At 52.3% G+C, this 22,892-nt stretch overlaps 1 protein-coding gene across 1 annotated transcript; it reads left to right on the forward strand.

Moving 5' to 3' along the window:
• Nucleotides 1-118: 118 nt before the first annotated feature.
• On the forward strand, nucleotides 119-20,013 carry ddx31 (DEAD (Asp-Glu-Ala-Asp) box polypeptide 31). The gene is made up of 21 exons (XM_036527106.1): nucleotides 119-294; nucleotides 1,382-1,520; nucleotides 1,751-2,055; nucleotides 2,151-2,226; nucleotides 2,943-2,986; nucleotides 3,293-3,363; nucleotides 3,721-3,785; nucleotides 5,211-5,255; nucleotides 5,734-5,775; nucleotides 6,378-6,442; nucleotides 6,674-6,793; nucleotides 6,901-7,007; nucleotides 7,558-7,802; nucleotides 7,937-8,104; nucleotides 8,236-8,295; nucleotides 10,787-10,837; nucleotides 11,316-11,455; nucleotides 12,113-12,197; nucleotides 13,706-13,814; nucleotides 14,565-14,736; nucleotides 19,318-20,013. Exons 2-21 carry the CDS (start codon nucleotides 1,416-1,418, stop codon nucleotides 19,454-19,456), a joined length of 2,214 nt encoding a protein of 737 aa, XP_036382999.1. The 5' UTR covers nucleotides 119-294; nucleotides 1,382-1,415; the 3' UTR covers nucleotides 19,457-20,013.
• The last annotated feature ends 2,879 nt before the right edge of the window (nucleotides 20,014-22,892 follow it).

Raw genomic sequence — 22,892 nt, forward strand, 5'->3', positions numbered from 1 at the left:
CTTGGGTTCGATCTTGAGGAAGTTTGTGTAAACGCCTTCAAATGGGATGTGCCTGATTGAAGAAAGGTGAAATGGAGTACATCTGGCAACCTCTCACCACGCCGAGAGTCATGGTAGCAGCACTAGTAAGAGTAGCATTAGCGACGAAAATATACCGTAGAACTAGTGAGCAAATAACGTACTTAATCTAGGCAAATCCAGACAACTGCGGAGCTGGATCTGGGACTGGAGTGTACAGGAATCACGTCAGTGTGGATATAGGATTCGCTGATCGTGGAGGATCGGGGAGCGGAGGTGTGTATGCAGTTGGATTCAGGGCAGGAGAACACGTGTGTTTGAGCTAACCGGGTTACCCCGCAGGCACACCGAGCGGTAACCGATCCTTACACAGCTAACACTGAAGGATTAACTACCTGCCTTGCTTGTGTGAAAGTATCTGAAGGCCTAAATAGCTGCCTAGCTAGTTAGGTAGGTAGTAGCTAACGTTGGCTACGGCCTAACAAGACTGGTTCTGGTTAACAGACATATACATTTAAATCATGAAGCGAGACTTAGTACATTTAGTCAAGGTAACTTAATCGAATAATCGACACCAATTTAACAAGGATGGCAATTTGAATAATTAAGTGACAAGTAATCCCAAACCTTTCTCTTAAATGTTTCACATTATAGCTTTCTTGTGTTACAAAGAAGGTAAAATTACAAAACGGAGCTAAACTTAGTTAAATCTATTTAAATTACTGAGGTTATGTACTTTAAATAACTTTTAGGTTATGTTGAGTGCAATGACCAATAACGTTAGAACACAGACCTCAGAAAAGCTGTGATGTGTCATGAGCATTTAACATAATTTAAATCGATAAATGCCATCCTTGTTAATTAAACAATCTCACGTTGCAGCTTTCGCAAGCACACAAACTACAGACAATCTGCGCTGTTTCGCGAGCATAATCATTTGCTCCATTTACGCAATTAGTGTCGATTATTCTGTGATTATTTGTTTTACTGTTAATCAGGGAGGAAAAAGGGGAACAGGATTAAAGTAATGATGGATTTAAAGATAGTGTTCGGGCTTCCCCTGTTTCCAGCTCACCCGCCGCACTGATCTGAAGTAAAATTTTTAATAAAAAGCAGTGATTAGATAGCTAGCATTAGCTAGTGAAATATACATTTCACATTGCCATTAGGGGGTGTAATTCTGACTCAGGGGGATATTAATAATGACAATTGATTAGCAGGTTTTGTTGTGGAAGCGGGGTTTTGGAGTGTTCAAGAAAGGAAGGGCTGCATGACCTGCTCTTGTCATTAAATGAAGTTATTTTAGTTATTTTAATGAATGTGTTAATTAGTGGTGAATGATGTCTGCATACATACATTGCAGGCTTTATAGCAGTTTATAACTGCGCCACAGTGAGATGGCGGAGGACACGCTGATGCTGAATATCACCTCCGGCCCAGCAGCCCCAGCCTGCAGCTCCAGAAACAGGAAGAAGAGACCCTTCAAGGCTGCAGAGAAATGGGTAGCTAGCAGATATTAGCGCTGTGGTCTGTGTGCTTTAATGTCGTGTAAACCTGTGTTTGGATGATTTGACCCCTGATGGTGATTATTGTTAAAGTTAGATAATTGCTGTGATGTGCATTTGGCCTGTTCCTCTCTCTCCCGGTGTGCGGGTCATGGGGGCGGCGGTGAGCAGCAGAACGCCAGCTCCTCCCTCAGGAAGGCCTCAGTCGTCTGTCTGTGTTTCCTCAGAAAAAGAGAGGAGCTGAGAAGAGGAAGCTGCCGCCGGGACCCCATGGGCCCCCCGCCAAGCAGAAAGCCCGCCCCGCCCCGCAGGGCAACACCACCCTCAAACACTGCCCCAGACGCACTCCCCAAAAACGGACACCTCAGAGTGTGCAGGAAGGGGGGCAGACTGAAAAACACGCCCAGAAAACCGCCAGAGCACCACAACCTCCCCAAAAGAGCCAGTTGGATGAGGGGAAAGGTTCGGACAGACTGTTTATTAAGACCTCGTCACTCTTCAGAAACAACCCGGACATCCCCAGCCTGGACAGGTGAGTGAGGCGGGTGGGCAGCAGACAGGCACGTCTCTGCTAATGACCCACCCACTGTGTGTGACACTACTTCCTGTGACTGGCTTTGGTGACAGGCCCCCGGTGAAGCAGCTGTCGGAGAAAGTGTTCACCAGCGACTCCTTTGCAGAGTTGGAGCTCCACCCACACCTGGTGAGTGGCACCTGATAGCCCCGCCCCAACGCTCGGCCTTTTCAGCACACCTGTGGAGTGTGCTGGGGTTTGCACCAATCACAAGTGTCCAAGGGCACTGAGCTCATTTGTGCTGAACATGATTGACACGCAGTATGACTTATTCTTTCATTCATTTACAATGATCTGCCGTCTGTATGTGGCCTGCACCCTCATGCACATCAGTTCTGAGAGCTGATGTGGTTGAATGTGCAGAAGGAGGCAACGTTCACCAGGTTAGTGACTGTGTTGACAGAGATCACACTGCGGCCCTGCAGAATGAAGGTGTGGACGCCAACTCAAACACCCAGTTACTGAGTGGGTTCAGTTACTGCAAAAGGTTATGAGCCAGACCTGCATTCTGATTAAACCAGGTTAATGATGTATCACTTAAATCCATGTTTTCAGTCCCATGTTGTGGAAGAGAAATGGCTGAAAGGAAGGCAAAGCCATACACTGAGAAATATTTACTGACTTTGTGCAGAAAACCTTGAATGTGTGTCACACTGTGTTTGGGTAATGAAGGTAAAGTGGACTGCATAAAGTCTCCCTCTAAGGTGAACCGCTAATGCGTTTGAATTGGTGTCTTATGTAGCGCTTAACCTACGAGGCTGACGTTGATTGACAGGCCCAGTGGTATGTGTGTTTCCTGGCAGGTTTTAGCTAAATTCCCTCCCTCTCTGTGTCTCTTTTTCCAGCTCTCAACTCTAACCAATGTTCTGAAGGTGACCAGCATGACCAGGTATACTGTGGCACTAACACACACACACACACACGTTCAGGACATGTAAGTATATTCACTGTGGCTCACATGTAACCCGGCCTTGGTTCTGGCTTGGTGTTTTACATGCAGTTCCGGTTGCTTAGACTAACAGATGGATGGGATATTGTTGATTATATAGAGCACATAGGAGGGTCATACCGGAGGCCTGCTTAGCTCCGCTGATCAGCGGGAAGTGAAACTGACCGGCGGAGTTTTATCCTGAGTTGTGCTGGCTCTGGTTTCCCCTGCGCTGTGACTGACCTCTGACCCTCTCTGTGTCGTCAGTGTGCAGAAGCGGGCCATTCCTGTGCTCCTGGGAGGGAGAGATGCAGTCATACGCTCTCAGACAGGATCAGGTATGACAGGCTACTGTAGCATCCTTACATTTACCTCCAAAAGTGGCTTTTTTCTGATTGGCACAGGGGTACAGCAGGGGGCGTTTGGAGGATGGCTAAGTGTAGCTTTTTGTGTTACTCAGCAACATTGCTGGTAAATTTGCCATGTTGGCAGCACTGACCTGCTGGTCAGAGATCCGGTCTGCACTCATACTCTGCTCCCAGCAGGATCTGGGCCAGGTTTAAGGGACAGGTTTTCTGCTCATCTTGGGACCGGTTTAGCAGTGGAGGCAGGTTGCTGGAGGTGGGGGGCGGGGGCGGGGGCCGGGGGGGGGGGGGGGGTATAGGCACAGTTCTGAGTGCGCTCTGTCTCTCCAGGTAAAACGCTGGCGTACGGAATTCCACTGGTGCAGGCCCTGCAAGCTGTGCAGCCCAAGATCAAGGTGAGTCTAAATTAGCAAAGCAGCTCATCACAGAAGCACTGCAAACTAACCAGATATTTTACAATTGTAATATTATAAATCTGTATAACAAAATAAAGGTAAATTGTGTCACAAAATCATTACCTTTATAAAATAACAGCGTCTGACAGCAAGCATCTAAATCTTTGGCGGCATAAAGGTATATAAGGTATATAAAGTTTAAATGTGTGCACAAATATATATGAATAAACCCAGTAATGGTAGTAAAAGCTCATTATTTATGAAATTGCTGCTGTAATCAGAGACAGTTCTGCAGTTATGACAGCGAAACTGAAGCACCTCCTCCACGCCCTCCGGAACTTCTGTAGAGGGGCTCCCCGAGGGGGTGGGGGGGGGGTTAATCCAGTCCTCACCACAGGGATTTTGGGCTAATGGGGTGATTTATTCTCCAAAAAATCGTGAGATGTATAAAGAGGGGTACCTCTGATCCGTTTGTTTCAGTTAAGAACCCTTCATGAATAATTGATTTATTAAACAATCCAAGCACTTAAATTTAACAGATGTGCTCTCTCACTTTAGCCAGGATAAGGGGGTGTCTGTGTGATTCTGAACACCCCAAAAACCACAGGGCAGGTCACACTGCCACAAACACGACCATATGCAATGCTTTTTAACAGTCAGTTTCGTCTTCAGACAGTATTGATGCTGAACAGCACGTAGACTGCCTTAATGTTCAGCTTAAGCCACGGTGTCTCAGAGTGTTCAGTGTAAGTGCAGTATTTTGAAGTGTTAAGTATAGCGGCAGTGTTTCAGAGTGGGATGGCTGTTGGGTTAGGCCTGCTAAAGCCGAGGCTCAGGATTTACTGTCAGTGATTTGTCTGCAAAGACCTGCAACAAGCAAGAGAGGCATGTGCTTGGGAAAGAGAGTGATGGAGTGAGAGAGGGAGGGAGAGAGGTAAACAGAGAGATGGAGAGGTAAAGAGAAACGCAGGGAGAGAGGCAGGTGTATCGGTGATGTCCAGGTAAGGAGAGACTGCTGTACCTGTGTGCTGGATGGAAGCCATGAAAACAATGCTTTTAAAAGGTCTAAATTATTCACTGGCCCCTGTCAGCGGACGTTTGCAGGAATAGTTACAGCGCATTACTAAATAAAGCTAAATGGCGGCTGGGGTTTGGTTACTGTGTGATAACAGAGCTCACCGTGGTGCCGTCAACCCCCAGCCATCGCCCCAAGGCACGCACCGCGGAGCCACCAGGCCGCCACCATGCCTCCCGCCACCCGCCTGGATGCGCCGTGATTGGTGCAAAGCTGAGCCACGCGCTCATGATTCCGTTCCCTTATGCGATCTTTAATAGCATTTCCTGTAGTGATGCTGTGAAGTGGTGTGTATCTCAGACGCGCGGAGTGTCACTCTGACCGCTGCATCTCTTCACTCTGTTCCACAGCGCGGGGACGGGCCACTCGCTGTCATCGTCGTCCCCACCAGAGAGGTAAGGGCGTGTCCCCCGAATCACTCCGCACACCCCCCACCGGGTCAGCGGAGCTGAGAGCTGCAGCTCTCACAGGGTCTCCTTACTGATGCCTTAGATTCACCCCTCAGTGAAACACACCCAACAGCCATATCTGCCTGCCAGCACCCCACACACCTCCTCCCCATCCACACTCTGTGTCTCTGTGTCACTGTGTAATGCACTCTGTTAGTGTGTAATGCACTCTGTGTCTCTGTGTTAGTGTGTAATGCACTCTGTGTCTCTGTGTTAGTGTGTAATGCACTCTGTGTCTCTGTGTTAGTGTGTAATGCACTCTATGTCTCTGTGTTAGTGTGTAATGCACTCTGTGTCTCTGTGTTAGTGTGTAATGCACTCTGTGTCTCTGTGTTAGTGTGTAATGCACTCTGTGTCTCTGTGTTAGTGTGTAATGCACTCTGTGTCTCTGTGTTAGTGTGTAATGCACTCTCTGTCTCCACAGCTCGCCCAGCAGAGTTTCCAGATCATCCAAAAGCTGCTGAAGGTGAAGCTTCACTTCATCACACAAGAAAGAGAAAGAGGCTTCACACACCTCCTTTCCTGCCATCCTCTTTCACCCTTTCTCTCTCTCTCCCTCTCTCCTTTTCTCCCCCCCTCTCCCTCTCTCTCTCTTCCACTCTCTCTCTCTCCCCCTCCTCCTCCTTCTCTCTCTCACTCTCCCACTCTCCTACTCCCACTCACTCTCCCACTCACTCTCCCACTCACTCTCCCGCTCACTCTCTCACTCTCACTCTCCCTCTCCCACTCTCCCACCCTCTCTCTCTCCCCCTCTCTCTCTCACTCTCACTCTCCCTCTCCCACTCTCCCACCCTCTCTCTCTCCCCCTCTCTCTCTCACTCTCACTCTCACTCTCTCACTCTCCCTCTCTCCCACCCTCTCTCTCTCTCTCACTCTCCCTCTCCCACTCTCCCACCCTCTCTCTCTCCCCCTCTCTCTCTCACTCTCACTCTCCCTCTCCCACTCTCCCACCCTCTCTCTCTCCCCCTCTCTCTCCCTCTCCCACTCTCCCACCCTCTCTCTCTCCCCCTCTCTCTCTCTCTCTCACTCTCACTCTCTCTCTCTCTCCCCCTGTTTTTGGTCGAGCAGCCCTTTACCTGGATTGTGCCTGGAGTGTTGATGGGAGGGGAGAAGAGGAAGTCGGAGAAAGCACGGTGAGAACGAGTGCAGTCTCTCCTGCTTTCCTCTGTAAACGATCCCTTCTTTACTGTCTGCCTGGCAGACGGCCCGCATGCTCGGCATTGCATCGCACATCCGCATGCTTACAGACGCAGGTCAGGTTAAGTGCCCTGCCCCACCCGGGAATCCAACCCGCGGCCTGCTAACAGCTCTGAGAGAGACGCAGCAGGAAAGGTGTCACTACTGAACGCTGTTTCTGTGTTCAGGTTGAGGAAGGGCGTTAACATCCTGATCTCCACACCGGGACGGCTGGTCGACCACATCAAAAACACCCTGAGCATCGTGCTGAGTGGAGTTCGCTGCCTCGTCCTGGACGAGGCGGACAGGTGAGGACCGAGGCCGAGAGAGCCGAGTCAGGTGACCGACCACGACCGTGACTCCGACCGTCGCTGACCACGACCGTCACTGTGACGGTGATCGTGTGTTTGAACAGGACTCTGGACCTGGGCTTTGAGAAGGACCTGAGCGTGATCCTGAACGCCCTGAACACCGCCGCCCCCGCCCGGCAGAACATCCTGCTGTCGGCCACCCTCACCGAAGGCACGTCCCACACCGGGTCTCGAGCCCATCAGCTGCTGCTTTCTCTCCACAGCATCTCAGCTCTGAAGACATATCATCACAATACACACTCAATAATGTGGTGCTGATAAAGCACAGGCTGCACCACACAGCAGCCAGTGTGAGAGTGGCGGTGTTGCTGGCAGAGCCAGCAGCGGTAATGGTGTGAATAGGAGCAGCAGCAGTAGTTGTAGCAGCAGCACAGTGTCTTTGGGAGTTGTATAATATGTATAATATCAGAAATGGTGGTAGCAGAAACAGCAGTACTGCTGCAGCACCTACGCCATAGTTGTGTTCTGTGAGCGTCGGTGTGCTTTGGCTGTATTTCCAAACTCCTGTTGGACAGCATGTGTTTGCTGGAATATTCCCATGATAATATTGGCCAGGCACTCACACGGGCACATGCAGCCAGGGAGACGGGTGATTTCAGCAGTGCGTGCATTTCCTTTGAGGCCATTTTATACCAAGCAATTTAAATGGATTTCTGTGTGTGTGTGTGTGTGTGTGTGTGTGTGTGTGTGTGGTGTTACAGGTGTCTCCAGGTTAGCTGGGATCAGCTTGAAGGATCCAGTCAGCATCCAGGTGTCTGAGCCCCTCAGGGAGATTTGTGAATCAGCGAGGCCGACCTCTGACCCCGCACAGCCAACCTCTGACCCTGCAGGCCCCGGTCTGACGGACAGTTTCGCAGTGCCTGAGAAGCTGCAGCAGCATGTGGTGGTGGTCCCCAGCAAACTGCGCCTGGTCTGCCTGGCTGCCTTCATCCTGGGCAAGTGCAAGGTCAGGAAAGTCCCTGGCTTCACTCGCAAGCACAGGCCCAGGGCCGTGTGTAATGCTGAAGCAGTTACAGTGTGGCCCTTAATGAACACAGTGTGGTGCGTGTAACATGTTCCTCCCTCACGGTGCCCCCCCAGTTCGAGTCGGGACACAAGCTGATCGTGTTCCTGTCCAGCCGGGAGGCGGTGGACTTCCTGCTGATGCTCTTCACTGCTGTGCTGTGTGGAAAAACAGAGCCCTCTGCCACGCCCACACAGCGCCCCCCGCTGGCCTTCCTCAAACTGCACGGCAGCATGGCGCAGGAGGTGAGAGCTGAACTGCGTTTCAGCATTTGTTCAGATGTGAGCGCTGAATAGAGGAGAAAAGCTGAAACCCCCAGCGGGACAGCGGTGCTGGCGCCGCTCACCACCCTGCCTGTCCCTCTCGCCCTCTGCAGGAGAGAACTGAGGTTTTCCGCGAGTTTTCCCACAGCAGCACAGGCGTCCTGCTGTGCACGGTGAGTCCCGCTGCAGGGGGCAGGGGAGACCGCACAGTCAGTGTGCAAGCGTGTGCAAGCGTGTGCATGTGTGTAAGCGTGTGTAAATGTGTGCAGGCATGTATGTAAGGAGGTAGGCGTGTAAGTGTGTGTAAGCGTGTGGCTGGGTGTGTAAGCGTGTGGCAAGGTGTGTAAGCGTGTGGCGGTGTGCGGCTAAAGAGATTAAAGAGAGAGGAAAACCACCCAGACGGGGTTCAGAGCGTGTGAAAGGCCAAACCGTTAAGCATCTTCTGCTCCGCCCTCTCCATGTTAATGGCGGCTGCCAGCTCCCCGCCCCCGACCCCCCCGACCCCCCCCAGCCTGGGCGCAGGCATGGCAGCAGATGCTGACCCTCAGCGTGTGAATTCTGGCCATTTTTCCTGCCAGCAGCCTGGAAATGGTAGATATGTGGAGCAATTACAACCGATAAACCCAGGCCTGGCTGTAACGCCATTGAGAAGGAGACACTGCTGACACAGCACTGACCTGCTGCTAACCTCTAGACCCCCCTCCCCCCCTCTCTGCCTCTCTCTCTCGCTCTCTCTCTCTCTCTCTTTTTCTGAAGCTGCGGGGAGATTCTAGGAGCCCATGCTCATATGGGCTCATTTATGTGAAAAATGGACAGCTCATACAAAAGTAGGGTACCGTGTGGAAGGACTGTGATAAAGTTAGCGAAAATACTGTGAAGTGCAAACTGTGTGCTGCAAATTTTTATTTTAATAACTCGACTTCCATGATGATGAGGCCAAATGAAGAAATATCAAAGCGCCAGGTATTTTCAGCTTTGCCGCGACGTTCCGACATACAGTGCAACCGCAAGCGAGCTGAAGTTTAATTTCATGAACGGTTGCTTAAATGACGACCGTAATTCAGAAAGGCTGTGCTTTCGGGTAAATTTCTTTGAATGTTTCATTTGAAAGAATAAATATACATTACTTTTGTTAAATGTGCAGTGTCAGACTGTTGCAATTTATAGCATAAGTGCATCAATTAGTCCTTATTACAAGTCCTTATTTCTTTTATATTCCAAGCTTGTTTTTAGCTTAAGCGTAGACTTACCTCGATTCAAAAAGGTCCAATTAGCCTAGTGCAATTTGGTTAATGGCATGGTTTGAGTACAACGATCATTTTACTGGATACTCACCTTCCATCCTGGTTTCCAGCAGCTGAAAACGTTTCATTTTCTCGGTCAGATGACGTTGTCTCTCTCGGCCAATGAGGGAATTCTGTGGAAAGAATGTTAGCCAAGAGCATTTTTTCCTGACAGGGAAGATGCGTAGGGATAGTACACGCAGTGCTTTTATTTACAGTAAAACTCCAGTCTGTCCACTTGCGGGGGTTTCTCTGTGTGCGGGGGTTTCTCTGTGTGCGGGGGTTTCTCTGTGTGCGGGGGTTTCTCTGTGCGCGGGGGTTTCTCTGTGCGCGGGGGTTTCTCTGTGCGCGGGGGTTTCTCTGTGCGCGGGGGTTTCTCTGTGCGCGGGGGTTTCTCTGTGCGCGGGGTTTCTCTGTGCGCGGGGTTGCCCTGTGTGCGGGGTTGCCCTGTGTGCGGGGTTGCCCTGTGCGCGGGGTCCCAGGCACAGACAGACCTGTGAAGCCCCGCCCCCAGGCCTGTTCTGCTCCCTATTGGCTGTGCTGCAGTGTGAGTTGCAGGCTGTGGGCTGCAGGGGTCACACCCTGCTGTCTGTGCTCTTTGGCAGCAGTGAAAGCAGCCATCGCCATGGTAACCCTGCCCCTTGCCCCTCTCAGCAATGTACCTGGAGCAGAAAGGTAAGGCAGCCAGCCGAGCCCCCCCCCGGGGGTTCCATCCCAGCCAATCACCTGTCGTCCTCACCTCCTGCAGGACTGAGCGCGCACTCTAGCCTGGGCGCTGCCAGCTCGGCCTCCACACACTGCTACAGTCAGGCAGTCAGGCAGGGCTGTGTGTGTGTGTGTGTGAGAGAGAGAGAGAGAGTGTGTGTGTGTGTGTGTGTGTGTTTAGGGGGGCTCTCTCCCTGCCAGCACCCCCCTCTGCTGCCCAGTCGCTTTGCGAGATTCTTCAGCGAATAAATGAGTCGTTTTAATCCGCCTGACAAGCTGGCAGCACCAGACTCTGCCCCCGGCGCTGCTCCTGCTTGCTGCCCGACGCCACGTATTCACACGCAGAAACCGCAACACGGGGCAGGGAGAACCGCAACCCTGTCAGCGAGACGCTCACAGTACCGAAGTCACAGTACATCAGAGCTCACAGTACCGAAGTCACAGTACATCAGAGCTCACAGTACCGAAGTCACAGTACATCAGAGCTCACAGTGTGACAGCAGGGACCTGCATGGCACTGTCACTCAGAAACACTGCTGCCCAGTGATGGGCAAGTGATGTCTGTCTGTATGGAGTTCCCAGACTGTTTAGACTTAATGCACTGTGTGTGTGTGTGTGTGTGTGTGTGTGTGTGTGTGTGTGTGTGTGTGTGTGTCTCTCTCTCTTTCATGAGCAGGATGTGGCAGCGCGTGGGTTGGATCTTCCTCAGGTGACCTGGATTGTACAGGTGAGCAATTTTATCTTCATAACTCGGATAGCAGCTTGTAACTAACAGGGTGTAGCTGTTAGGAAGGGCTGGGGGTAATGTTGTCTCTCGGTGTCCTGTCCAGGTTCAACCCAAACCCCACCCGTTATGAGCAACCGTTTAGGACAGCAGAGTTTAGATATTTAGCAACAGGAAAGGTAGAGTTCAGCAGACTCTGTTGTAATGTGTGTGCTGTTTGACTGTCTGACACATCACCCTGGAAACACAGGGCGAAGGTACCAGCAGTGTACCTCCTCTCCCCAGCCTGTACCCCCTTCCCTCTCTCTCTGTGTCCTGCGTGTTTTTGCTCTGTAGTGTAACCCCCTTCTCTCTCTCCCTCTGTCCCCCTTTCTCTCCCTCTCTCCCTGTCTCCCTCTTTCCCTCTCTCTCTCTCTCTCGCTCTCTCTCTCGCTTTCTCTGTCTCTCTCACTCCCTCCCTCTCTCTCTCTCTCTCCTGCAGTATAATCCTTCGTGCTCGGCGGCGGAGTACATTCACCGTGTTGGTCGCACGGCACGCATCGGCTCTCACGGGAGCAGCCTCCTCTTCCTCACGCCCTCCGAAAGCGCCTACCTGAACGTGCTGGCCAATCACAACATCAGGTGAGCCACGCCCCGCCCCGCCCCGCCCAGCCACTGTCACCTTTCTCTGACCGTGTGTTTGTTCCCATGTCGGTCGGGCGTTTTTAAAAGCGATGCCTGACAGGTTACTGTTAGCCAATCAGCTGTGAGCCCTTTTACTGTACGTACCCAGGTGAGCATGCATACCTGAGTCTGACACCTGTAATGTAAATGAACAGCGATATGCCTCCGCTGTGTGAGGCGGTGAGGCAGGGAGGAGTGTGAGGAGTGTGAGGCAGTGCGGGTGTGCGGGGTGTTTGTGTGTGTGTCTGTGCCCTGCTGGGACTGTGCTGCTCTGACAGGCGGTGCAACTGAGCAAAAACAAAAATACATGAAATGATCCTGGTAACAGCAGAGGTTGTGTTTTGGCTGTGGTGCGGCTGTGTTTTGGCTGTGGTGCGGCTGTGTTTTGGCTGTGGTGCGGCTGTGTTTTGGCTGTGGTGCGTCTGCGTTTTGGCTGTGGTGCGGCTGTGTTTTGGCTGTGGTGCGGCTGTGTTTTGGCTGTGGTGCGGCTGTGTTTTGGCTGTGGTGCGTCTGCGTTTTGGCTGTGGTGCGTCTGCGTTTTGGCTGTGGTGCGGCTGTGTTTTGGTTGTGATGGGGTTATGGTGCAGTAATGTTTGTGCTGCTTGTGTGTTGCAGCCTGTCAGAGCTGAAGATGGAGGACATCCTGTCCAGCCTCATGCAGGACGAGCGCTTCAGGGGCAGGGGGAAGTGGGGCCGCAAGGTGAGACCCCACCGGAGAACAGAGCTCTGTTTAAACACCCCGTCCCGCACAGGGCAGGCGTGTGACGGTGCTGCCGAACCCTGCAGCTTCGCTCTGTGTCAGAGACCGCGAGTGGAGCTGTCTAAAGGAATGCCTAAAACTGCATCTAATCCCAGCCCTCCCGGGGTTCACATTCTGAGTGAGGATCTGTGGTCTTGTTTGGTCCTGTCTGAGCATCTGTGGTCTTGTTTGGTCCTGTCTGAGGATCTGTGGTCTTGTTTGGTCCTACCTTGTTGAGAGCAGCAGTATCGTGCTGTGGACCACACCACCACAGTGCAAGACATCATCACTGTCTTCGTTAGTCCTGTGTAAGGGCCAATACATTACAGCCCACTTTCACCTGACCGCACGCCCCCACGCCCCATCCCTGACCGCACTTCAAGGAGTCCTTCCAAAATGTCATCTTTAATCCGCATTTAATTTCCTTTTTGGCTGGTGCCACAGGGCGCTCTGTCACGCCTGCTGGCGGGGATATTGCTGCCCGATGTTGGGGGTGGGGGGAGAGGAGCACACACTGACCAGGCAAAGCTGGGTGGGGGGAGAGGAGCACACACTGACCAGGCAAAGCTGGGGGGGGGGGGGGAGAGGAGCACACACTGACCAGGCAAAGCTGGGGGTGGGGGGAGAGGAGCACACACTGACCAGGCAAAGCTGGGGGTGGGGGGAGAGGAGCACACACTGACCAGGCAAAGCTGGGGGGGGGGGGGGGGGGGGGGGAGAGGAGCACACACTGACCAGGCAAAGCTGGGGGTGGGGGGAGAGGAGCACACACTGACCAGGCAAAGCTGGGGGGGGGGAGAGGAGCACACACTGACCAGGCAAAGCTGGGGGGGGGGGGGGGAGCACACACTGACCAGGCAAAGCTGGGGGGGGGGAGAGGAGCACACACTGACCAGGCAAAGCTGGGGGTGGGGGGAGAGGAGCACACACTGACCAGGCAAAGCTGGGGGTGGGGGGAGAGGAGCACACACTGACCAGGCAAAGCTGGGGGTGGGGGGAGAGGAGCACACACTGACCAGGCAAAGCTGGGGGGGGGGGGGGAGAGGAGCACACACTGACCAGGCAAAGCTGGGGGGCACAGTGTGTGCTGCACAGTGTGTGCTGTGTTCATTAGCAGAAGTGTAATTACTGTCACACGTGCCGTCTGCCTCATTCATGACTGTGGAAATCGTCATCTCTGTTGTTTTTCATTTAATCGCAGTTCGTTTAATCGTAGTTAGCTTCTCTGCCCTCATTCTGAGAATCTTCATCAGTTTGAGATTCCATTGTCAGTCAAATATGCAAAAAGGCTCGGCAAAGGATAATTAGGAAGAGACACACAGGTGTTGGAGAATGCTGAGACTAGCCTGTGATCTCTCAGATACAGCCTGCTCTGCCCTCTCTGTGAGCTGTGGAAGGGGTTAACCCTGACCCCTCTGCATCTCTTACCCTAACCGTAACCCTCTCTCTCTCTCCCTCTGTCTCTGTAGACTCCAGGTGCTCAGAAGCAGGAGGTGTGTGAAAGAGCCACGGTGCTGCAGACGGAGTTTGAGAATGTGGTTCACAGCAGCGAGGACTCGCTGCAAATGGCCAAGAGAGGTATGAACGTGCAGACCTGCCCTAAGCACCTCCCCCCAACCTGAAAAAAAAACCTTTCAGTTGCTCTCAGTTGTTGTGGCATCCCAGAATCCCTTTCTTTTATCGTACCAGGGTTTGCATTTGCACAGGTTGCTTTTTACAAATTTTACAAGAGCCCAATTTAGCCACAGTGATGCCAAAAAAGACAATAGCACAGTATAATACTACCCCCATCACAGTTCTCCCCACTGGGAAGCCAGGCATCAGGACGAAGGGCTGATGTCATATCCTGTGCCCCCCAGCTGAGAATTAACCAAATCGCTGACTGTATCGCTGGGGGCACTGAGGGTTCAAACACACTGCCCACCCCCATCCTTTTTAAACTCCACCTCCTGCCTTCTCTGTACAGTCAGTGTGTGCAGCAGTGCAGGCCCTGTGTGGGTGTGGCCCTGTGTGGGTGTGGCCCTGTGTGGGTGTGGCCCTATGTGGGTGTGGCCCTCTGTGGGGGTGGCTCAGTATGGGTGTGGCTCCGTGGGTGTACAGGTAGCCAGGCAGTGCAGCTATTTTTACCAAACGGGTACACCAGGCAGGAAAATGGAGATTTGGTTGAAATTTGCTGGCTCCATTATTCTGGTCAGACGGTAGCGAGAGACCGACAGACTCCCTCAGGACAGAGGGGCAGAACTGAGTTGCATGCTGGGGGCTCTGTGTTCTGTTGGGTTAAAACCTTGGTGACGAGCGACCTGTCTGTCTGTCTGTCTGTCTGCGCAGCACTGCAGTCCTTCCTGCGGGCGTACACCACCTACCCAGCCAGCCTCAAGCACATCTTCCACATCCGCTGCCTGCACTTGGGCCACGCCGCCAAGAGCTTCGGCCTGAGAGACGCCCCCCAGGGCCTGGCGGGGGCCGGGGGGGCTGGGGGGGCCCAGGGCAAAGAGAAGAGGTAAGACTGCGCCCTGCCTTCTGCTGTAAATTATAATACATGAGCTTCCGGCTCTACCTCCCAACCACTACACTCTGCTATCGACCGGCATCTGGTGGTCTCGTCACGCCGCGGCACAAAATCACTATCCAGAACTTTCTCTGCCATTGAACTTCCACACTTCATCCGTTCTGCCGAGTCCCTCTCTGTCTTCAAGAAACATCTGAAGACACAGCTCTTCCGCTCTCACCTGAGCACCTGAAACACTACCCCCTAAAGGAATTTCTCATGTCTCATTACTGTTTCCTACTAAACTATAACAAAGACAGTAATCTACTGGTTTAACACATTCGTTATCTCTAGCAGCTAGCTTGTACCTTGTCTGGCCAACCATTGAAACATGGTCATGCAGCGCTTCTAATATTGTTGACTCCTTCGTTTTTTGCTTGTGTTGTAGTCACAGATGTAATGAATGCATGAATGTAAAGGTGAATGTATATAATGAGCCAGCCTGCTTCCTGCTTCCAGCTCTACGGTGGAAAGTGCGTTGGGTTGGGAGCACCGCTTGGTCTGGGGTGCCTCAGACAGAGGCTGTGCGTGCGTGCCTGTTTGTAGATGATCATGGATCATCCCTCAACTGGGCACTCACTATCTCATTCTTTCACTCCCTCCCTCCCTCTCTCTCTCTCTCTCTCTCTCTCTCTCCCCCCTTCTCCTCTCTCCCTCTCTCCCTCCTTCTCTCCCTCTCTCCCTCCTCTCTCTCTCTCTCTCTCTCTCTCTCTGTATCACACTTACCTCATCCCTGGCGGAAGGTGTGTGTGAGGTGTTTGGGCGTGGCATGGTGGTGCAGGTGCAGGCAGTGTACCGATGGCCAGTGGGGGGTAGCTGCCTGCTTGGCGTCTCTCTGTCATGGGAGGTGAGGGGCGGTTGCTAAGTGACCCTGTAACGCGTCCTGGGTGCATGGTCATTAGCGGTCACCTGGGAGTCCCCTGAGGGTCAGGGTGCGAGCCGAGGCCCCGTCAGGCCGCCCCGCTCGAGGATGGAGCCCGCGTTCAGAGGCAGGAGATGAGCCGGAGCCTCCCCGGGAGGCGCAGGCAGGAGCACGGTGTTTTCTCATGTCGTTTGGGCGCCCCGCCCGTGACTGCGGCTCGCATCCCCAAGCGCCATGAGGCTCTCTCTCCCCGGAAGCACGCATGCCGTTAGCGGGAGAGTTCCTGTGCTTCCCTCTCCCTCTCCTGTTCCATCTCTCCACCCCCCGCCACACCCCCGTCATGAAGTCCTAAGGGCCACACGGGGGGGCACTTCTGTATCTGCCAGTTAGATCCCCTCCATCCCAGAATGCCCCCGTGCCCTCAGCTCCAAGTGCATGTGTCTTAAGTTAGTTGGCATGGTAACCAGGTGAAAGCATGCCAGCTGGGCGTGGCCACAGTGTTCCAGCACGGCCGCACTGCGGCAGGCTGATGTCTGTATGTCAGAAGGACAGCAGCGTATCGCCCTGTGACACTCTCAGCAGGAGCGTGCTGATTTCGGGCTTACCAAGATCATTTGTGCAAAATTTAGGTGAAAATAATTTTTTTGCTGTGTGTCTGATTTTTTCGTTAAGTTCTCTAGGAAAGCTTCCATGCTATCTGAGGTAGAGCTGCAAGTGGGTGGGTGAAGCAGAAACCCCACCCCCTCGCCCCCGTCAGCAGAGACTTCATTACGGGTGTCTCAATCAGGAGGTGATCAGTCAGCTGCAGCTTATTGTGTGAAATCTCATTTTAAACAGCCCCCCCCCTGCCCGTCCGGACGCACACACACACATGCACGCACAGTCACACACACACACATGCACGCACAGTCACACACACACACACACACATGCACGCACAGACACACACACACATGCACGCACAGACACACACACACACATGCACGCACAGACATACACACACACATGCACGCACAGTCACTCACACACACACACACACACATGCACGCACAGTCACTCACACACACACACACACACACACACACACACATGCACGCACAGTCACTCACACACACACATGCATGCACAGTCACACACACATGCACGCACAGACACACACACACACACACACATGCACGCACAGACACACACGCACAGACACGCACAGACACACACGCACACACACGCACAGACACACACACACACACACACACACAGACACAGACACAGACACACACACGCGCACGCGCACGCACAGACACACACACACGCACGCACACACACACACACACACACACACGCACGCACGCACAGACACACGCACGCACGCACAGACACACACGCACGCACGCACAGACACACACGCACGCACAGACACACGCACACACACACGCACGCACACACACACACACGCACGCACACACACACACACGCACGCACAGACACACACACACGCACGCACAGTCACTCACACACACACACACACACACACGCACGCACAGACGCACGCACGCACGCACAGACACACACACACACGCACGCACAGTCACTCGCACGCACACACACACACACACACACGCACGCACAGACACACACACACACGCACGCACAGACACACACACACACGCACGCACAGACACACACACGCACGCACGCACAGTCACACACACGCACGCACAGTCACACACGCACACACACACACACACGCACGCACAGACACACACACACACGCACGCACAGACACACATGCACGCACGCACAGACACACACGCACGCACAGACACACACACACACGCACGCACAGACACACACACACACGCACGCACGCACAGACACACACACACACGCATGCACGCACAGACACACACACACACACGCATGCACGCACGCACAGACACACTCCTTGTAACGTGCACATTGTGCCAATAAACAATCCATCAAAGCAATCAACACATCAGAGCAGGACAGTGAGCTCAGCTCACACTCACAGCTAATACTGATGGCTCTAAAGACAGTGAATCACAGCAGTGCAGCTCTGGTAATATTTATAGTGTTATGAATAGTAAGTGGCGCAGGATTGATGTGTTTGGACATTAAAATGCCACACTTCATTCTTTATTCATACAGTTTCCTCCATTTAGAGGTGATGTCTCCCTGCCGGTCTCCATGGTGACCCAGGGGCAGAGACGGTGTGTGTTTGAGGGAGCCCTGCGTTGGGGGGCTGACAGGCAGCGGTGCTGCAGACTGAGGGTGACGTGTATGATGTATGATGTATGATGTATATGTGTGGTAATGATGAGATGGGACGCTCTCTGGATTAGTGTAGGTGCTACCCTTCCCTCTCGCCTGCTGTTTGACACGCAGTTTGCTGTTAATCGTTGGTCTGTCTCAGTCATGGCTGCGCTCTCTGCTGCAGTAAAACAGGTCACTCATACAGACCTCTGCAGGTAAAGTGTCAGATGCACATCTTCCTGTCCAGCCTTGAGTGAAACTGACTCTGAGTCCTTCCTCCACACCTGCAACAGTAGCTCAATTTGATGCTTTTCCTCAGTCCAATACAAAAGTGATCAGAATTGTGGAACATTGTACTCCTTGGTGAGATTTTAAAGGATTTAATTTAATTTAGTACCTTAGTACTACCCTTAGTACAATTACACACCGTACCTTTACAGAGACAGGTAAAGGGAAAACAAAATCTCAAAAAATGCGGTAATGCTCCACAGCCACACGGCTGGCACCTGCACCGTCATCCTCCATCCAGCAGGGGTCCCTACAGGGGACACAGCAGGAAGAGCAGGCCTGTTCCTGGCCCGCTGTCGGGGACCCTGTGATCAGATGAAGTGGGATGCCATGCTGGGCAGACATGTCTGCTGCTGTTGGTAGAGGGAAATTTTCCTTTGTATCATTTGCGCTGTTGCCCTGCTGGGGGACTAACCTTTTCATTATTCTCAGAGAGCCTGTGGCCAGCTCCTCTCCCCCAAACCCTGAACGTCTGTCCCTGTCTGTAGTGGGGTTTTTTTGGGGGGTTCGGGGAGTTGTAATGGATTTTCATCACTTTCCTCTTTCTCCTGCAACCCGGCTGGTGCCCCAGGATCGGTGAGGAAACTGACACAAGGAGGTCTGCACTAAAGAGTCTGACTGACTGTGACTCACAGCAGATTCTCCAGGCCTCACTGACTCTGACGCAGGGCAGATTCTCCAGGCCTCACTGACTCTGACGCAGGGCTGATCCTCCAGGCCTCACTGACTCTGACGCAGGGCTGATTCTCCAGGCCTCACTGACTCTGACGCAGGGCTGATCCTCCAGGCCTCACTGACTCTGACGCAGGGCTGATTCTCCAGGCCTCACTGACTCTGACGCAGGGCTGACTCTCCAGGCCTCACTGACTCTGACGCAGGGCTGATCCTCCAGGCCTCACTGACTCTGACGCAGGGCTGATCCTCCAGGCCTCACTGACTCTGACGCAGGGCTGACTCTCCAGGCCTCACTGACTCTGACGCAGGGCTGATCCTCCAGGCCTCACTGACTCTGACGCAGGGCTGATCCTCCAGGCCTCACTGACTCTGACGCAGGGCTGATCCTCCAGGCCTCACTGACTCTGACTCATGGCAGATTCTCTCCCATTCTGCAGAGCCCCCAGGAAGCCGAGCAGCAGGGAGCGAATGTTGAAGCTTCTGTGTGCCGAGTACGCCAGTGGCATGGAGGGAGACTCCACCCCCAAGAGGAAGAGGAGGAGGAAGCAGCAGCAGCCGTCGGCGGAGGCCAGCTGAACAGCGGCCCCGTGTCCTGCTTTAGCCGGCACTCAGAGCTCTCCCTGTCGCAGCTGCCGGACCCAGCAGCGTTCAGACGCAGCGGCGCTCTAACCTGGGATAAGGGATAGTGCAAGTGCAGAGACCACCAATCAAATGCAGCAGGGGGTTCACCCTCTCAGCGGGGGAGCAGCTGACACACAGCACTCTGACTCACTCAGTCTCAGCTCGGAGCGTTGCCACCAAACACACGCCGAGCTGCCTGCAGGCAGCAGGGGACGCAGCAGAGACTGACCGCATTTAGGTGCTTCTGGGAGGGTGTGGCATCTTCACCCCCATCCTTCCCAAATCCCACCTGCAGCCTCCTGCTATGCGCTGCCGCTCACCCCCTCACCCCACAGCCCACTGCTGGTGTCCCCCTACAGAGGGTATGAGTGCCCAGGTGGGCTTTTGTTTTGTTTTTATTTTAGGGGAGGATCCAACCTCAAATGAGCTGTCATGGTGTGACTGTGTTAGAGTTTAATTATATGAATCTTGTGTGTTCTTGTGTGCAAGGGTGAGAGAGAGAGCAAGAAAGAGAGAGAGAGAGAGAGAGAGTGAGTGTGAGACAGAGTGTGTGAGAGAGAGAGAGAGTGTGTGTGTGTGTGTGTGTGTGTGTGTGTCTTGGGGGGGGGGGGGGGGGGGGGTTCAACATTTTAAAAAAAAAATGTTTTTGTCTGGTTGTGTTTTCCCTCTGCAGGTAGCGTGCACTGTGGTAGCATGCATAGGTGCAGTGTACCTGAGTACTTCCTCCAGAAGTCAGTGCGTTTAGTTATTGTAGTTTGAGGGACGCCCCCCCCCCCCCCCCAAAAAAAAAACGCAGAGCTTCCTTTTCATCCTTTTCTCTGCTTTGCATTGTCTCCCTGCAGCAGCTCGCTCCCGCTGAAAAAGGACATGTGATTTCGTTAGTCCTCCTTTCATTTTCACTGTATTCCAGTACAAATGACAGGCTGGCAGTGTGTCCTTACGGTGATTCTTGAAGCGATGCTCATAATCGTTTTACAAATGTGACTTATCCCTAAATGTATTATTAGTATAAATAAATCAGTAAGGCGAACGTTGGAATGTTAAACAGGAAGCATTCACAGCTGCGTGGTGGTGCAGTGGCATTACGGAAGCGTGCTGATCGCTGGCCTGCTGTTCTGTCTGTCTTTTTCTTGGTCCACCATAAAACAAATATCAGTAAAAGGTATGTCATTTAAACCTGAGCTGTTTAAATTGAGCTGCTGATTTCCCCCTCCGATCGGTTCAATAAATCACTCCAGCGCAGCTTCTGTGATAACGGTACACTCATGTTTGCCCGGAATAAAAATATGCTGAAACTTAAGCTGATGAATGAATAAATTGTGACAATTTGTCTTTATTTTGTTGAGGACATCCCAGAATAGAATTTCTCGTTTTTCAACCTTACAATAACGTGTTATTAAAAAGGAGAGGGGGTCTCTGGTTGGACAGATAGCACGCGCTGCAGCTCGCGTGCCGCAGGCGCTGCGCAGACGGCGAGTCTGTTCAGCCGTGGCCGCAGACTCCTGCCCCAACGGGTTACAGTTTAGACTATCAGTACTAGGAGCTTAACCGGGGCATTGAGAGAGCCGTGGATTTCCAGGTCTATTCCTGTATCCACTCTAGCGGAATACCCGGCGTGTTCTTACCACTGATGCGTCAGCTAACATCCTTGTTAACAGGCATCATGAGTTCAGAAGACACCTCCCTCCAAAGCGCTCTGCGCTCTCCAGGGTGAGACAGTGTCTGCAGGCTGTGGATTACGAAGCCCTTCTCTCCACTGCGTCCAGGCGTGAGGACGCTCCGTGGGGCTTTCCACGCTCGGAGCCGTGACGGACGCGACCCGAGATCCGTCTCTGCGCTCAGCTTCTCATACCGACCCGCGCAGTGAATGAGAGTGTGGGTTTCACTTTGCGTGAAATCGTGTTCATTCTTAAATAGACATATTGATCAAATACTGTTGAATGTGTCGCATATTGCATGACTCACGAGTCAAATCGCAATCTGTTTTAAATATGCAAGATCAAAACAGCTTTATGTAATTGTCAGGCCACCTCCAAAGACACATTTTTTCACAGACGCTTGTCTCGCAATGGAAATTGGCCTTTGATTGACTCCTAATTTGATTCGAAGGCTGTTGTGTTCGGTTTATTGAGTCAATGAGATTAATCAGAGTCGCTGATCCCCTGCTTTTAAGTCTCTCCGTGTTGTGTTTTTGTTTGCCGGGAGCTCAGCAGAACTCAATCCGCACTTCATTAACCCGGAGCCGGGGACCGTCTATGGCAGGAGCCGAAGGTTTAGCAGGGTCTTTTCACATGCAAAATCTCTGCGCCTTTCAGCGGGAGCACGCAGTTTTTCACTTGATCCTTTGCGCACTTCGCAAGAATAACCCTTTTCAGTAAAACTGAGAGGTCATCTTTCTTATTTGAATAGAAACAAATCTCTTTGATACTTACTGTTTGATCGAAAATGATAAAAAATACATTTTAATAAATTTGCCTTCGAAAATAAAATATTTTGCACCCCACAACTTACTTTTTACGTACGGTGACACTCTTGGATTTCGTTTTTATGACCGTTTTAAAGTGCTGTTGCAGTCTTTGTTTATGTATGTATTGAGAATGTTGCAATTCCTTAACGAGGTTAATGATGCGAGGCGATGGCTTTCGCTGACTGCTTCAACGCGCCCGGGACCGCTAGCAGAAGGCTACCAGGCGAGCGAACATGTGCAGGGCGGTCGCTGCAGCGGGGGGCGGCCCGATCATAGCAATTTATCGACTTCCCATTAAATTCTATTAAAGTCTTTTGTTTAATCGTTACACGCTTTTCTCTTGTTTGTCCGCTTGAATTGCCCAAACCCGAGGTAGAACGCGCTGATATTTTCAAACCTGGCCACGGGCTGGAGACGAGGAGGGGGCCGTGCCGCGCGTTGACCAGCTGTCTCCCACCCCGATCCGGCCTGCACTCGGCCTCGCCCGGTCACCAGCTGCTGGAGCCGTTTGGCAAAGACAAGACAACCAGCACTCTTCAGAAAAAAGGTGGAAACAATCCATTTCCAAATGGGATCATTTAGAACACTCAACAATTACACACTTAAGCAGCCATTAATATTTCATCACTTACTGTTGAAAATGAATAAAATGACATAATTAATTTAGGCTTAGTTTAAATTGTATAATGACTGATGCATGCATGTTAGCTACATCAACTGGTAGCCTACAACTGCCTCGCCGTTGTAAGTGCGCAAGACATTTGCACGCTCAGCAGTCAGGTTTTAACCAGGAAATCTGCGTAACAAATATGAGAACATAAAATGCGGTTAGGTTTAAAAAGTGCTATTCGTGTATAAAATGTAGTAGACCTAAATGTTGTTAGGATTATGTGCATGGATATGGCGATACGCGTGCGTGTCTCC

Source organism: Megalops cyprinoides, chromosome 4, assembly GCF_013368585.1.
Source record: "Megalops cyprinoides isolate fMegCyp1 chromosome 4, fMegCyp1.pri, whole genome shotgun sequence".
In the NCBI taxonomy this organism is placed as follows: Eukaryota; Metazoa; Chordata; class Actinopteri; order Elopiformes; family Megalopidae; genus Megalops; species Megalops cyprinoides.